At 42.0% G+C, this 14,928-nt stretch overlaps 2 protein-coding genes across 3 annotated transcripts in view; one reads left to right on the plus strand and one right to left on the minus strand.

Annotated features, from left to right (window-relative positions):
- LOC126356019 (sphingosine kinase 1-like) overlaps nt 1-11,029 on the minus strand; it is a 433,028-nt gene extending 421,999 nt beyond the window's left edge. Inside the window, exon 1 of one of the 2 annotated variants that reach the window (XM_050006672.1) lies at nt 10,391-11,029. In XM_050006672.1, the coding sequence (XP_049862629.1) occupies nt 10,391-10,916 (526 nt within the window). In that variant the 5' untranslated portion in view covers nt 10,917-11,029. The remainder of the gene's footprint in view (nt 1-10,390) is intronic. The other variant, XM_050006671.1, reaches the window with a different exon arrangement.
- A 393-nt stretch (nt 11,030-11,422) lies between these two features.
- LOC126356018 (tether containing UBX domain for GLUT4-like) overlaps nt 11,423-14,928 on the plus strand; it is a 61,738-nt gene continuing 58,232 nt past the window's right edge. Inside the window, exon 1 of the mRNA XM_050006669.1 lies at nt 11,423-11,667. Within this exon, the coding sequence (XP_049862626.1) occupies nt 11,581-11,667 (87 nt within the window). The 5' untranslated portion in view covers nt 11,423-11,580. The remainder of the gene's footprint in view (nt 11,668-14,928) is intronic.

Raw genomic sequence — 14,928 nt, forward strand, 5'->3', positions numbered from 1 at the left:
ACTCTGTTGGCAAGCCACATACGCCATTACAGAATCATTTGGCGTGTTTAAGTTAGTTTGTATTTGAAATGCCTGCTCCGACTGAGAATCCCGCTGACTGAAGTACGTGCTGTGAATTGTTTTCTCAGTGCTAGAGACGTGGAAACGGCTGAAATTCCATTGTCAAATGAGTGAAGTGTATGGGGAAAACATTATGAGCGATAGGATGGTATGGAAATGGATGAGAGCTTTTAAAGATGTGTATGATGAGGAACAAAGTGGACGACCTTCAGTCATTACTGTTGATTTGGTGGAAAAGTTGACAAAAAAGTGAGAGAGAACAGACCATTTACATATGATAAATTTCCTCGGGTATCAAGAAATGTCATTTTTGCAGGTGTTACAGAACGTTCAAATTATCGCATGTTATGCTCACTGTTGGAATATTTTGAGGAGCTTCTAAATGTGCAAGATGGGGCCTGGGTGTTTGTGTTGTCCGCATCATTTCACAACCAACACCATTCGTAATAATAGCTCGATTGGACTGTGTAAAAATTGGGACTTCGTACGGGCGCTGATAAAGGTGCAATTGAGAGCCCCACAAACCAAACCAAACATCATCATTATCACCTTTAAGCTCAGACAATTTTGTGCTATCACACTGCTCCCTGTGTTTTAAGAGAGATGTCGCCCACGAGCATCGTTTCTTCTTTTTATTTTTCTGATGACCAGCTCCTTGCACTAAAATATATGCCGTGCATGTGACGAATGCTAAATCCTCTTCATCTCTCGTAATACTGGCCAATGAAACTGTAACTAAAACGCTACTTTATTAAATTACAAAACGGAATGAATGTAGAAAGTTATCTTAGCCAACTGTGATTCCACATGGTATAATCTCTTGACTCCATGCCCTTCGTTTGGTGTGGATAAGAAGCAGAACGCCAATGCACTGGCGACCAAAGTTCAGCCGAATCGAGTCTCTGTCATTGGTTGAAATTCTTTGGCCTACTATGTTTGCGCTTTAATTCGAGACATTGTCCGCTTGGCCTTGAAGGATCCCACAACCATGCCAGGACAGTGCGACGACATCTGAAGCAACACAGGCTGTCAACACTAAGGCTATTGTTGCAGCTTGAGCTGGAGCAGCAGCAGAGAGAGGCAAGCCGATTGTGGGGCACCCACAGACAACGATGGACACAGGAGTCAGACCATGTCGTCTTTTCATATGCCCTGGTTGCGTGTAGGCATATCTGAATGTGAAGGCTCTGAGAACAACGAACGTTGCTAGACTGAACTCGAATTCGTAATAAGGGCCGAGCACATGATATGGAAGTGAGGGGGACAGTGCGTACACAATATGATCGTTTCTGGTTTGTATAGCCAGTAATGTGGACAACAGGCGTTACGTTGCTGACGTGTAAATGCCATTTGTTGTGCCCTATCTTCGAGGTTTCCGTGACATTTTACAAGACAAAGCAAGGCTATTGCCATTGACAAAATCTTCTTAATAGGATTGGGGAGAAGAGAAGTTTGTGGCACAACTTGACTAGAAGAAGGGATCGGTTGGTAGGACATGTGTTGAGGCATCAAGGGATCACCAATTTAGTACTGGAGGGCAGTGTGGAGGGTAAAAATCGTAGAGGGAGGCCAAGAGATGAATACACTAAGAAGATTCAGAAGGATGCAGGTTGCATTAGGTACTGGGAGATGAAGAAGCTTGCACAGGATAGAGTAGCATGGAGAGCTGCATCAAACAAGTCTCAGGACTGAAGACAACAACAACATGTGTTGTGATGAGACTGCCATGCCATCACTTGATGAATCTGGCATAGAGTTGAAGCAGCACGGAATGACGTATGCGTATTTGTCACACAAGCCTGGTTAGAGTCGATGCTCAGTCAAAGCACAACGACTGTTCATGCCAGATGTGGCATATCTGTGTACTTAAGTTGCCCCAAAATCACCAACAAATTTATCCTGTATTCTGCCTGCTTTACTACACCCATCAGCAAAAGTTTTGTATCTCCCGTTTATTCCGAAATTCAGAAAACAAAAATTGGCTCTGAGGAACATGTACATATTCATTTGAATTGTGCTCAGAACATAAAAAAACGTTTGTGTAACGACAAAATCTTCTGTTTCCCACGGTGGTTTTTTACAGCACCCGAGTGACTTCAATACATGGTGGAATGTCCTCTTGCTTAGATGCATACTTGAAACCGTTGTGGAATAACATCGATGTGATCATAAAGCCAGCTGTAGTCCAAAGTGTGCTACTCTTGAATGGCGACTCTGTGTAAGATGTGCACAGTATGTGGTCATTGTCAACTTCCAAAAACATGTCATTTCAATCTATTCCTCACATACTCGATTGGGTTTATGTCGGCGAACAGGCGGGCCACTCCATTCTGGTGATCCTAGATTGCTGAAGGAATGTGTTCACCAGAAGAGCATGGAAATTATAATCCGTGAAGAAGAAATTCACCAAAATGTTGGCAATGCAGTCCTACTATTTGTTGTAGGATCTCATCCCTGCACCACAGAGCAGTGAGATTGCCCTTAATAACCAGAAGAAGTGTACAGTGGTCCCATGTAATGCCACCCCAGATGTCACTCGTTGCACATGTAGGATAGTGTCGGTAGCGTTCTATATTACCAGGTTATCTCCAAACATGTATGTGGTTACCAGGGTCCAAACAAAACACAGTTTCGTCTATAAGCAACGCCCGGTGGCAATTCTGAGGAGTTCGTCTTGCAGGATTTCTTGCCCATCTGCAACAGAATCCATGGTGCTATGCTGTGGTGGTCACCATGGTCGTTAGGAATGGAGAGTCACATGATGCAATCATCTCCTAAGAGTTTGACGTGAAACATGATGTCCTGCAGCCTCTGTGAACGGTAGATTCGGTTCTGGAGCACTCAACCCACAGTTACTTTGACTTGGAAGTCGTAGGTATCTATCATCGTGTGCAACTGTCGAGACTGTAATCTAAGTACTGTACACTACCTGCCTGCTCGAACAAGTTCCATGTCCACACCACATTGCTTTGATCTCAGTGCGTATGTCGAACAAAGCGCTGATTAACAAGCCTTCTTTACATTGTGTGATGATGTAGATCCGATCACTGGTGCGATTGTCCTTTGCGGCATGACGGATGTTCACTTCACTGTTACAAAGACGTCTGCAATGCGTCCCTACTGGTGATTTACTTTCGGCTGAAATGCTGCATGCTGCGCTCACGGCAACGGCGTAAAAGTTTACAAACATCGTCGGAGGTGACCTTCTGATCGGTACAGAAACAGTCACAACAGCGTCACACCTGCGTGACATAACCAGGTGGCGCAAAATTTCTCTCTTATAATTTAACAATGTACTTCATTAATCCACCTACTATCCAGTCACCTGGATGTTCCCAACACCTCTATTTGATTTGAATTGTAATGCTGCCTTCCTCTTAAGACTATCCGCTGGCCTTTTTCTCTTGGCTTTCCTAGCAATTCCCCACATGTATCTCTCCGTTTCTCGCCAATAAGCCCTCAGTTTTTGAATGGATTTTTCAGTAAATGTTCATGTCTCACTATAGTAACTGAAAGGAGGTGAAAGTTATCAGAAGCTTCGCTTCCTAAACCAAACATACACTACTGACCATTAAATGTGCAGATGATAAACGGGCATTCATTGGACAAATATATTATACTAGAACTGACATGTGATTACATTTTCACGCAATTTGGGTGCATAGATCCTGAGAAATCAGTATCCAGAACAACCACCTCTGACCGTAATAACGGCCTTGATACGCCTGGGCATTGAGTCAAACAGCTTGAATGGCGATTACAGGTTCATCAAGAGTTATAACTAGCGTATTGTGACGAGCCAGTTGCTCGGCCACCATTGACCAGACTTTTTCAATTGGTAAGAGACCTGGAGAATGTGCTGGCCAGGGAAGCAGTCGAACATTTTCTTTATACAGAAAGGCCCGTACAGGACCTGCAACATGCGCTCGTGCATTATCCTGCTGAGCTGTAGGGTTTAACAGAGATCGAATGAAGGGTAGAGTCGTAACATATCTGAAATGTAACGTCCACTGTTGAAAGTGCCGTCAATGCGACCAAGAGGTGACCGAGACGTGTAACCAATGGCATACCATACCATCACGCCGGGTGATACGCCAGTATGGCGATGACGAAAACACACTTCCAATGTGCGTTCACCGCGATGTCGCCAAACACGGATGCGATCATCATGATGCTGTAAACAGAACCTGGATTCGTCCGAAAAAAAAATATGACATTTTGCCATTCGTGCACCCAAGTTCGTTCTTGAGTACACCATTGCAGGCGCTCCTGTCTGTGATGCAGCGTCAAGGGTAACCGCAGCCATGGTCTCCGAGCTGATAGTCCATGCTGCTGCACATGTCATCGAACTGTTCGTGCAGATGGTTGTTGTCTTGCAAGCGACCCCATCTGCTGACTCAGGGATCGAGACGTGGCTGCACGATCCGTTACAGCCATGCGGATAAGATGCCTGTCATTTCGACTGCTAGTGATACGAGGCCGTTGGGATCCAGCACGGCGTTCCGTATTACCCTCCTGAACCCACCGATTCCATATTCTGCTAACAGTAATTGGATCTTGACCAACGCGAGCAGCAATGTCGCGATACGATAAACCGCAATTGCGATAGGCTACAATCAGACTTTTATCAAAGTCGGAAACGTGCTGGTACGTATTTCTCCTCCTTACACGAGGCACCACAACAACGTTTCACCAGGCAACGCCGGTCAACTGCTGTTTGTGTATGAGAAATCGGTTGAAAACTTGCCTCATGTCAGCACGTTGTAGGTGTCGCCACCGGCGCTAACCTTGTGTGAATGCTCTGAAAAGCCAATCATTTGCATATCATAGCATCTTCTTCCTGTCGGTTAAATTTCGCGTAGCACGTCATGTTCGTGGTGTAGCCATTTTAATGATCAGTAGTGTATTTTATTAAAAAGCATTCCAGACTGTCATTAGTTTTATGTCCGCTGTGCATTCTTCAATTGTCTGAACTATAAATATTTTACTAGTTCTACGATTTCACTGTGAAGTATTTTCTTTTCGATGTGGTCAATGTACATTATTTTAGTCTTACTATACTTCATTTTCAGATCTAGTTTCAAAATTACTCTGTCACCTTCTTCACTACTTCTTGAAGTACACCTTCTACAGCACATTGGGTGGCACGGGATACATGCGGACGTGCATTGTCCTGTTGGAACAGCAAGTTCCCTTGCCGGTCTAGGAATGGTAGAACGATGGGTTCGATGACGGTTTCGATGTACCGTGCACTATTCAGTGTCCCCTCGGCGATCACCAAAGGTGTACGGCCAGTGTAGGAGATCGCTCCCCACACCATGATGCCGGGTGTTGGCCCTGTGTGCCTCGGTCGTATGCAGTCCTGATTGTGGCGCTCACCTGCACGGCGCCAAACACGCATACGACCATCATTGGCACCAAGGCAGAAGCGAATCTCATCGCTGAAGACGACACGTCTCCATTCGTCCCTCCATTCACGCCTGTCGCGACACCACTGGAGGCGGGATGCACGATGTTGGGGCGTGAGCGGAAGACGGCCTAACGGTGTGCGGGGCCGTAGCCCAGCTTCATGGAGACGGTTGCGAATGGTCCTCGCCGATACCCCAGGAGCAACAGTGTCCCTAATTTGCTGGGAAGTGGCGGTACGGTCCCCTACGGCACTGCGTAGGATCCTACGGTCTTGGCGTGCATCCGTGCGTCGCTGCGGTCCGGTCCCAGGTCGACGGGCACGTGCACCTTCCGCCGACCACTGGCGACAACATCGATGTACTGTGGAGACCGCACGCCCCACGTGTTGAGCAATTCGGCGGTGCGTCCACCCGGCCTCCCGCATGCCCACTATACGCCCTCGCTCAAAGTCCGTCAACTGCACATACGGTTCACGTCCACGCTGTCGCGGCATGCTACCAGTGTTAAAGACTGCGATGGAGCTCCGTATGCCACGGCAAACTGGCTGACACTGACGGCGGCGGCGCAAAAATGCTGCGCAGCTAGCGCCATTCGACGGCCAACACCGCGGTTCCTGGTGTGTCCGCTGTGCTGTGCGTGTGATCATTGCTTGTACAGCCCTCTCGCAGTGTCCGGAGCAACTATGGTGGGTCTGACACACCGGTGTCAATGTGTTCTTTTTTCCATTTCCAGGAGTGTAGCTCCAACTACCCTTCCACATTCTAACTCTGTTAATTCTCGTTGTGTGGCCACAATCGCGCCGGAAACGTATTCACATGAATCTCCTGTGTACAAACAAACAGCCTTTATACCTAATGTACGCGATACTACCGCCATCTCTGTATATGCTTATCGCTATCTGACGACTTCTGTCACCTCAGTGCAAACAACAAGCAGCAGCAAATCAGAAGAGGACGGCGCCCACCAAGTTGGTCAATCGTTTGTGGCGCCCTTGATAGATCTCTGATTAAAATACAAATAATCTAAAACGCGTATCTTAACTAAAAGGCCCTTGTCTAAATGGGGGATGTGTGTTAAGGTATCATAGATAACTAAAGTAAATATGTCTTCGGCATAACCCCAAGTTGTTAACTTTGGAATGAAAGGGCGCAGTTGCACAGTGCAGTCATATGACACTTTGTATTTAGCGTTCACTGGATAATCCATCGTACTAAAAGTCATTTGGTGTAATAACAACTACACGCGGTCAGAGAGACTGCTGATAAAGAGGCAATCAGGCAACGAGGCAATAGTGTGATGGAACAAAACAGAGTGATACGTGGGTGATTTTGAAGTAAAACAATGAATTTTGTCCAAATGACTTTATTTTATGACTGCTACATTGTATGTTCAACTATGTATAATCAGTGGTTTAAACACAGACAGCCATGTGTTAACATTGCTTTATTGTGTGTTAAATTCTGAATTAATACAATGAGGTAAAAAATATTGAGCTGTTTGATGAAACTGCGTATGGACATATACGTTTAGAAGAACGGTAATTATTGCTACAGATTCCGCTATCTTGTTATTAGCGTAGCAATATTCATATTAACGACTATTTTCCTCATTTCGCTCTGTATTCTAACAAATCTCTGAGGAGTCGTATGCAGCGCCAGTGCCGGGCATGGAAATGATTCATGACACTTCGTAACAAGCAAACTTGACAGCACACAACCTTCTGTAATGGCTACTTAGACAATATAAAGTTTATTATTACTGTCTGATCTGTAACATTGGCAGTGATCATACAGTAAACACTAACAACTCGAAGTCTTCTAATTTACATAGATTCAAAAATAGCGAGCTCAGCGATCAAGAAAACCTTTATAAGTAGTACAAGTTAGTCTGGCTGTATTATCTTTCCAGTGCTCCTGCTTACAGGGTGACCAAAACAAAAAGTTTGTGAACATATTTAAGTCAAGACATTTTGTGCCGCACTTATATCCCACAGGCTTATCAGCGTTGCGAGATTTTGTTCTCTTTCCAAAAGTTAACGGAATCATATATATACTGTAGACACGGTTAGGCTCCAGAAGCAACTGCCATACATAGAAAGCATTCTCGAAGAGCTTCCGACGGACGAGTCAAGGTGTTGATGAAGCGAGTCAAACATCGGTTTTCCGATCGTCAGTTGTTCTAGGCCTCCGAAATCAGCTGTTCCGGTTTCCGATTTCGTCAGCATTCGGCACGAAGGCCTTATTCCTAAATTGTATATGGAGGAAGGTAACTCTTGATCAGAGCAGAGTAGCCAACTTTTTAAAATAGATCTTTTTTTATAGATTGACGATGTAATTTACATTATGATGTAACAGTGCGTAGTTCATTCTTTTACCATCTGGCGATAACTATATTCCACGTAAAAAGATGCTGCGAATACTTTTATAAACCTGCTGATTGTCAGATGACTAAATCTGGTTGTATAACTGAAGTTATTTCTCAGCAGGTCAAGGCGCGGTGGGTCACAACCTCCTGAAAATGTAGTTTTAAAAGGAAATAGAAACTTGATAATCCACACACGTTTTAAAGACGGTAGAACATTTACTTGGAAGCTAATATCGACTCTGCAGAGGAAATCCGGCAGCTGTAACTCCACACCCAGAACTGATATTCGGAGCATAGACTATACAAGGCTAACTACAATTGGTATTGGGAGGGTTTACGGAAACTGATGTTGGAAGCCTCATCTAGTGATGAGTTGTCATCATGAAATCTATACTGAAATATAAGCATTTCTCATAATAACTCCGAGAGAACCTCGTTTGGAACAGGGAGCTGCCACCGTCTTGTTGGTAACCTTCATACTGTAGGCAGAAGTATTCACGGCAACGCCTTTCATCTCAAAGTTCACGTTGTTTCAGAAAGTATATTCTTTTTAATTTCCGTGGTGATGTCTTAATTTTTTAGTACTTAATGCTTACCTCACTTAGCACCTAAAAGGCGACGAAAATCATGGCAATATCTATCCCTGCAGATCAGATGAGATAGTTGTTATATTTCACATATTTGCTACATTCTTTCGATCTAGATCTAAACCTTTAGCAGCAGTTTTGTGCAAACGAATTTACGGTTTACGTTACACCGAGACTTAAATCAGACTGTCAACCACATTGTATTATTAAAACGTAATAAAAAAAGAACCCGCAAGCACACCAGATTTTGATATGCGTGCTCAGTAACCTTCCACGTAGTGAACGGTGATCGTAAGGAGTCCGAAATCCCTTGGCCCCGCACCGCTATCAGCTTCGTCTTAGGACGGGCTCATAACAGCTGACGTCAATACTGCCGCTGACGGGTTAAAATGGCGCGCAACTCGAAATGAATAGCGTCGCGTACTCTAAGATGGCCAAGCGCGCTTTACAATACAATAGTGGTAGCTGCTTTGTGACAGTCGTAGGAATAAGGGAGGGCTGCTTTTTGAATCTTATTCTGACAGTAACATTTAAATCAGCGCACAGCAGGTTTCCTTAAATATATTTAGTGGACAAAGTACATACGCAAAAACTCTACACAACAAACGTAATACAACAACCTCAGAATGTAATTTGTGGGAGATCACCCTATTGTCGACAATACATGAAATAAGATTTTTTCGCGGCGACCGGTGAAGCGCTCAGCATTTAAAATAAGTCATCTAGTAAATGTGCGGTAAGATAAGTGTTAAATCGCTCTAAATTTTATATTCTTTGTCTACGTGTGAATGTCATGAAATATAGTATAAAAATTAAACGGCAAAGTAAGGCTCCATGTAAATTCGCCAGTACCTATTCATAAAGCGTGCACAGTACATGAAAACTTACTACTTTCTTTTCGGTATTTAGTATGCCATGCTGCAATCAGCTCCCTGTAATTATTGTGAAATTTTCTAAATCCTTGAAGGCAAAAATAACCTCTAGTTCCAAGAACGTACTGTGCAAAATAATAACGTCGTAAATACGCATCCATCACGAAATTTCGAGGAACATAAACTTATCGCAGAAAATGAACCGTCATAGATGAAAATGAATATCTGTTACTGGCCTCAAACACTTGAAGACTTACAGTAACGTAGTTGTACCTAACGAACGATTGATTCTTTTTTATTGTTATAAAAATAAAATATTTCGTCCTGGTAAGTGCATGGTGTATAAAATTATTCATCGCTGAGTATTTTGAAAACCTATGCCATTATCGTTTCGACCTCATTGTGCTGCGCAGTCCTGACATGGACGAAAATTCTTCAGTTTAGATTTCTAAGATAACCAATACTGGAGGCAAAACAGTTTTCGCCTACGTCTCCTAGTATGGGTTCAGACAACACACGGTCAGTCAGTAGCGAGATGTCCTTTTTCCATAAACTTGCCGCCTCATTATATGTTGCAGGTTCGACAACGATTATGACACAAATACAACGCTGAATGGCAGAAAGATCCGTAAGATCAACATAGCTGAAATTACTCTTTTCAAAAATTTCTCAAAATATACCCATTTTAATATCTATTATTTTCTCATCTGCATTACTGATACAATATTCTGCGCTTAAGAGTTAAAGTTTAATGTCTACTTCGGTGGAATACGAGACAACAGAATCAACCGAAATACTCCTAAAACAAACGATGTCTCATGCCGCTGATCACGGATTTGTCATTACGGGAAGTCAAAGCGCATCTTTCATGCTTATAATGGTTGCCGATATTACATTCATAGAAATAAAAGTTGATTACGAATACTACACACTATGAAATTAAAGGCAAATTTTACACAAACAGCAGCTCGATCAATTCAAACATTTCTCGCAATCCTGAACGCACAACAGGGGTGAACTCAGTTCACAGCATGGAAAGGTAGCCTACTGAAATTGAAACAGGCAAATAGTAAAATAGATATTAAAGCAGGTATTTACCAGTTTCCACCGGCGTGAGAGGTCCTTCTCCGTTTGTCAAGATATTTCGTGGCACTGGTTTATTCCTTATCAAACACTTCAATGCTATTCGCCACTTTTGAGCTTCCTTCATATTGTCTTCGTACCTGTCAAATGACCTGAATCGCAGAGTTATTGTCATTCGTTCTCTCTTCTGTCCAGATTTCATTTTAATTTTTTTGAGTACGTAGGCGTATATGTAAAGGTACGCACTTATGTCGGTCTCATCTTGTTCACTCGAATTTTCCTCAACAACTCTTAAGTCATTTCGTTTGTTGGAGCTAGGATGACATGCACACGATTTTCCTGATCTTCTTTTACTTCTCATACAGCGACAGCCCACAATATCATTTATTCTAATAGTTTCAGTTTTTGTATTGCCATTACTTTCCTTTTGCAAACTCAGTCCCTTTTCTGTCAGTTTCACCCTATAGACCGTATTTTTTTTTGAAAGGATATAAAAAGTTTCTTCAAGAACTGGACCACCGCTTATATTCCCGCCTTCCATGTTATTTATTAAACACGCAAACCATTTAAAGCAATACACATCACACACCACTCACTTTGCAAAGCACACGCGGACTTTGCAGCGCATCCCCCCACCGCCTATTGCAGACTGGCAGGACCTTAACAAGATATGTCAGTACCAAACAAAAACACAAGCCTGAGAGTATCATACGAAAGATAGAAGTTCGAAAGAGACTTGGCAGCTATGACCTACCACAAGGTTCACACGTCAGCGAAAGCATTTTCCTGGCGAAACATTTCGTAACTTGGAAATTTTAGTTTTATACGTAATCTTTTGAGTAGCTTTCTTGCTGTACACTATAAGGATGAAATTCTAAAAATTGGTATTTCGTTTTAATAAAGAATATTGTCTTCAATATTCTGTTAATACTTTTCAATGCTTATATCGAATCTTTTTAGGCGTAAAGAGTTTCTGTTTTCGATCTATAATTCTCAAAATTTCTGTTTTTCTCCGATCTTCCTTTTTCATAGGAATATCTGTCGTTTACAGTCATTGCAGATGTTCATGAAGCAAAATACTTTGGTGTTGTTTTCGTCTGTTTGAATTTCGCGTTGTAATGCGTTCGTGACAGATCAGTGTTTTCACGCGTGAATAAGTGAGATGCCTTAATGAAATATTGCTGGTGAACACTTTCAGTGTCATAATGTCCGGTGGCAAATCAGTAATTGTACTAACACCGAACGGCAGACGCCAAACAGTGAAGGTTACACCGAACACCACGATTTTGCAGGTATAATAGCAAATTTCGATCTGTATCCTATATGATTGTGTTAACAGTTGTCAGATTACTTTTAGCTGTCACTTTTTACCATTGGCTCAACAGAAGTACGAAGTGGAAACGCATTTAATAGCTAATGCAATCGACACATAAACGGATTTTTTTCTTGTTTCTGCATTTGTCAGTAATATTCGCGTGAACGCTTGTTGAGTGTAGTTGGGCCACACAATGTACGTGGTCTGCAAACTATGAAGTTCGGAAAGAGAAAAAAAGAATTTATCTCTTGAGAGCTAAATGTAGCAGTATTTTTCTTTTCCAGCCCGCGTACCATTTAGATAAGCCTCGACCTTTGTTGTACAAAAAAAGTATACCGACCAGAGCAGGAATTGATATAAAGAAATATGAATAAATAACTAAAAATTTCCGGTTGTGTTCATAGTAAGTCCTGCCAGTACTTTTCTACCGTAAATACTGAGCGTACTACAGCCAACATTGTCAGCTGTGGCATGGAACATTGCGTCTTTTGGATGATTGGGAACATGGCTTAACGTGCTGAACCACAAGGAAGGTACAAATCCCTCTTAGAACACCCTCAAGATGTGTTATGTGCCAAGGGGTTGGATGATTGTTGAGATGAAACAGTTGCTAGTAGGTAACTTCTGGGCATCTCTCAGAATTCCATTGTATGGGTAAAGCTCAGGAAAGTGAAACTCTGCCTAAGTTGACATTTAATTCCTTAGTTTCTCATGAGATTTCTATGGGGCCAACAATACACAATATGGGAAGGACACACCATCAGGCAGCACCTACACCCAACCAACAGAGAGAGACTGGGCAGTTAGCCCATCTGAGAAGTAATATCAGAAAGATTTAAATAGGGCTCGGGTTTGCCATTATACCTTCATAGTAATGAAGACGGAGGAGTGACTCTTTGAAAAGACCTTACCTTACTATACTCACAAATATTTGGAGAGTATTGCTGGGTGTAGGGTGCAAGACTATCCTATTACAGTTGATCCACACAACACCTTTAATGTTAGCAAGGAGATGATGGACCCAAAGAATTACAAGAAGACTGGAAAAAATATGGATGTTGGGGTAGTGAAAAATTGCATGAAAACGTCACTGGTGCAATGGAATAAAATGGGAACATGTATTTTAACTACCTGAACATATTATTATAAATTATATCCACCTTAAAATTGGATCACCAAAAATTTGGTGATAATGCAGTGTTCTGTCATGATGAGTTACGTGTGGGAGTTGTGGAGGCACAACAAACGGATTAGTAGCAACTCGGACATCAGAGCCGAGTGTGAGTGTGGAATACGTGCACTTGTGGAGGTAGGATTGCATCCGATCCGGAAACCACTCCTAAGTCAACAAGAGCTTCAACACTCCACCTAAATATACATCATCACAAAAGATGATGTCTTCATGTACACTATCACCACTTTCAGCAATCAAAGAACAACATTTAACAAAATGTCATCCATAGATAAAGAAAATAGCAGTAAAACCGCCAGCATTGTAAGCACTCAACTTTCCAATGACGATTGCAATGTTAATGACATTGATGCACCAATTGAGGAAGCAGAGAATCACACTCGGACTAATGTTCCTCTTAATCTCTACTGTGCATCCTTGTGGCTGAGAGAGATGGGAAAGGAAAACCCACAATAATCTAAGGCTCTCGCCAGTACGTTTCTAGACTACTAGAGGAACTTGAATAGGTTCAGAAAGTTTTGGGAGAAAGAATTGAAGTTGTTGGTGCAGGAAAAACCAATTTATACCTGTTTATAAAGCACTCATTTCCAATTCACTGGCAATTTTCTAAGTGGATATGCTTCTAGAAGAACGATGATATTACAGGAAAAATACTAAGGTTGGGGTACCTGTTTTTGTTAGCTTCAGATAACCATCTTTTCCACTCCCTCTTGCTATGGATGTATGGGTGAGTGTAATGGCAGTTCATACAGCTACACAGTATGTTCTACGTACCTGCCACCTCACAATCCTCTGAATGGAAATGTACTGAAGAAGCTTCTTAAAGAACTCCTTTCTCCCACCCATTTCTTGCAATGGGGCAGTTCAATGCATTTGATGTGTTGTGAGGTTCAGCTACCACATGCCCCATGTTTTTAGTCATTGGGAGGCGTCTTCGTGTAGAAGAGAGATTTTTTGAACTGCAGTCAGTTGATACACTCTCGCACAGCTACTAGTTTGTTTTCAGCTATTGGCTTTTACTTCGGCTCTCCAGTTCTTGCAAACTCTGTTCAGTGAGAAGAAGCTGTAGATATGCATTCCAGAGATCACTTTCCAATGTGTATCCGTCTGATGAATGAAGCTGAGCTCGAAAAGACACCACAAAAGTCAATACTTAACCGGGCAAATTGGACACTGGCATAATCCGTATCACTTCAGGCGGGGAGGGGGAGGGGAGGGGTACCTTCATAGTCTTGGATGTTATTGAATTTAGCATACGTTAAGTCAGGAGTATGTAAGAAACACACATTTTTTTGTTTTGTCCAAAAAAATTCATGCCCCAAGGTGCAGGCATCCAAAGATGACACTGCGAACACCATTTTGAATATTAAATTTTTGGGAAAAAATACCATATTGTACTATATTCTCTGTAAAGGAGAGCTTCCACTTTTAAGTTGGACAGGTTTATTTTAGAAAATCTTTTTTTACTTTCAAGGGTAACGTACGTCTTCACTGAAGTTGTTTCTTACTAATTTCTTTTTTACAATGTTTATTTGTATTTTCTTTGATGCAGTTAATTTTTTTTACTTTTTGTTGTTGAATATTGTACATCCTACAGGAAAAGGTGCAAGTGTTAACTATTATTCTACAAACATTTTCAAAGAAAACCATTTTGAACCACGTTCCGTCAGTATCAAAGTACGTGGTAGGAAAATCAAGAGATGTATGGTCTGAAAAGGAGTCTTTGGAAGACCAGTTCCCTGTTATAATCATCCTGTAGAAGCAGCTTAAGTTCAAATAGTGCAGTCATTTTATCTGGAAGATAAATAGGACTGTTCTTGTCAGAGTGCCAACAAAAAAAGACATTATAACTGTAACAGTCGAAGGTCAGAAATTTGTGAAAGTGAAGAGGTACGTGACTTGCAGTATTAAAGACACTTTTGCAGTTTATAAGAACAACTATACAACTTCACATATTGGAAGATCAAAATGTTATGCACTACAACCTAAGTGGATAGTTCCACACCCACCTAGAGATGTCTGTTTATGTATGTACTGCACAAATTT

This window comes from Schistocerca gregaria, chromosome 3 (genome assembly GCF_023897955.1).
Source record: "Schistocerca gregaria isolate iqSchGreg1 chromosome 3, iqSchGreg1.2, whole genome shotgun sequence".
NCBI classification, from domain to species: domain Eukaryota; kingdom Metazoa; phylum Arthropoda; class Insecta; order Orthoptera; family Acrididae; genus Schistocerca; species Schistocerca gregaria.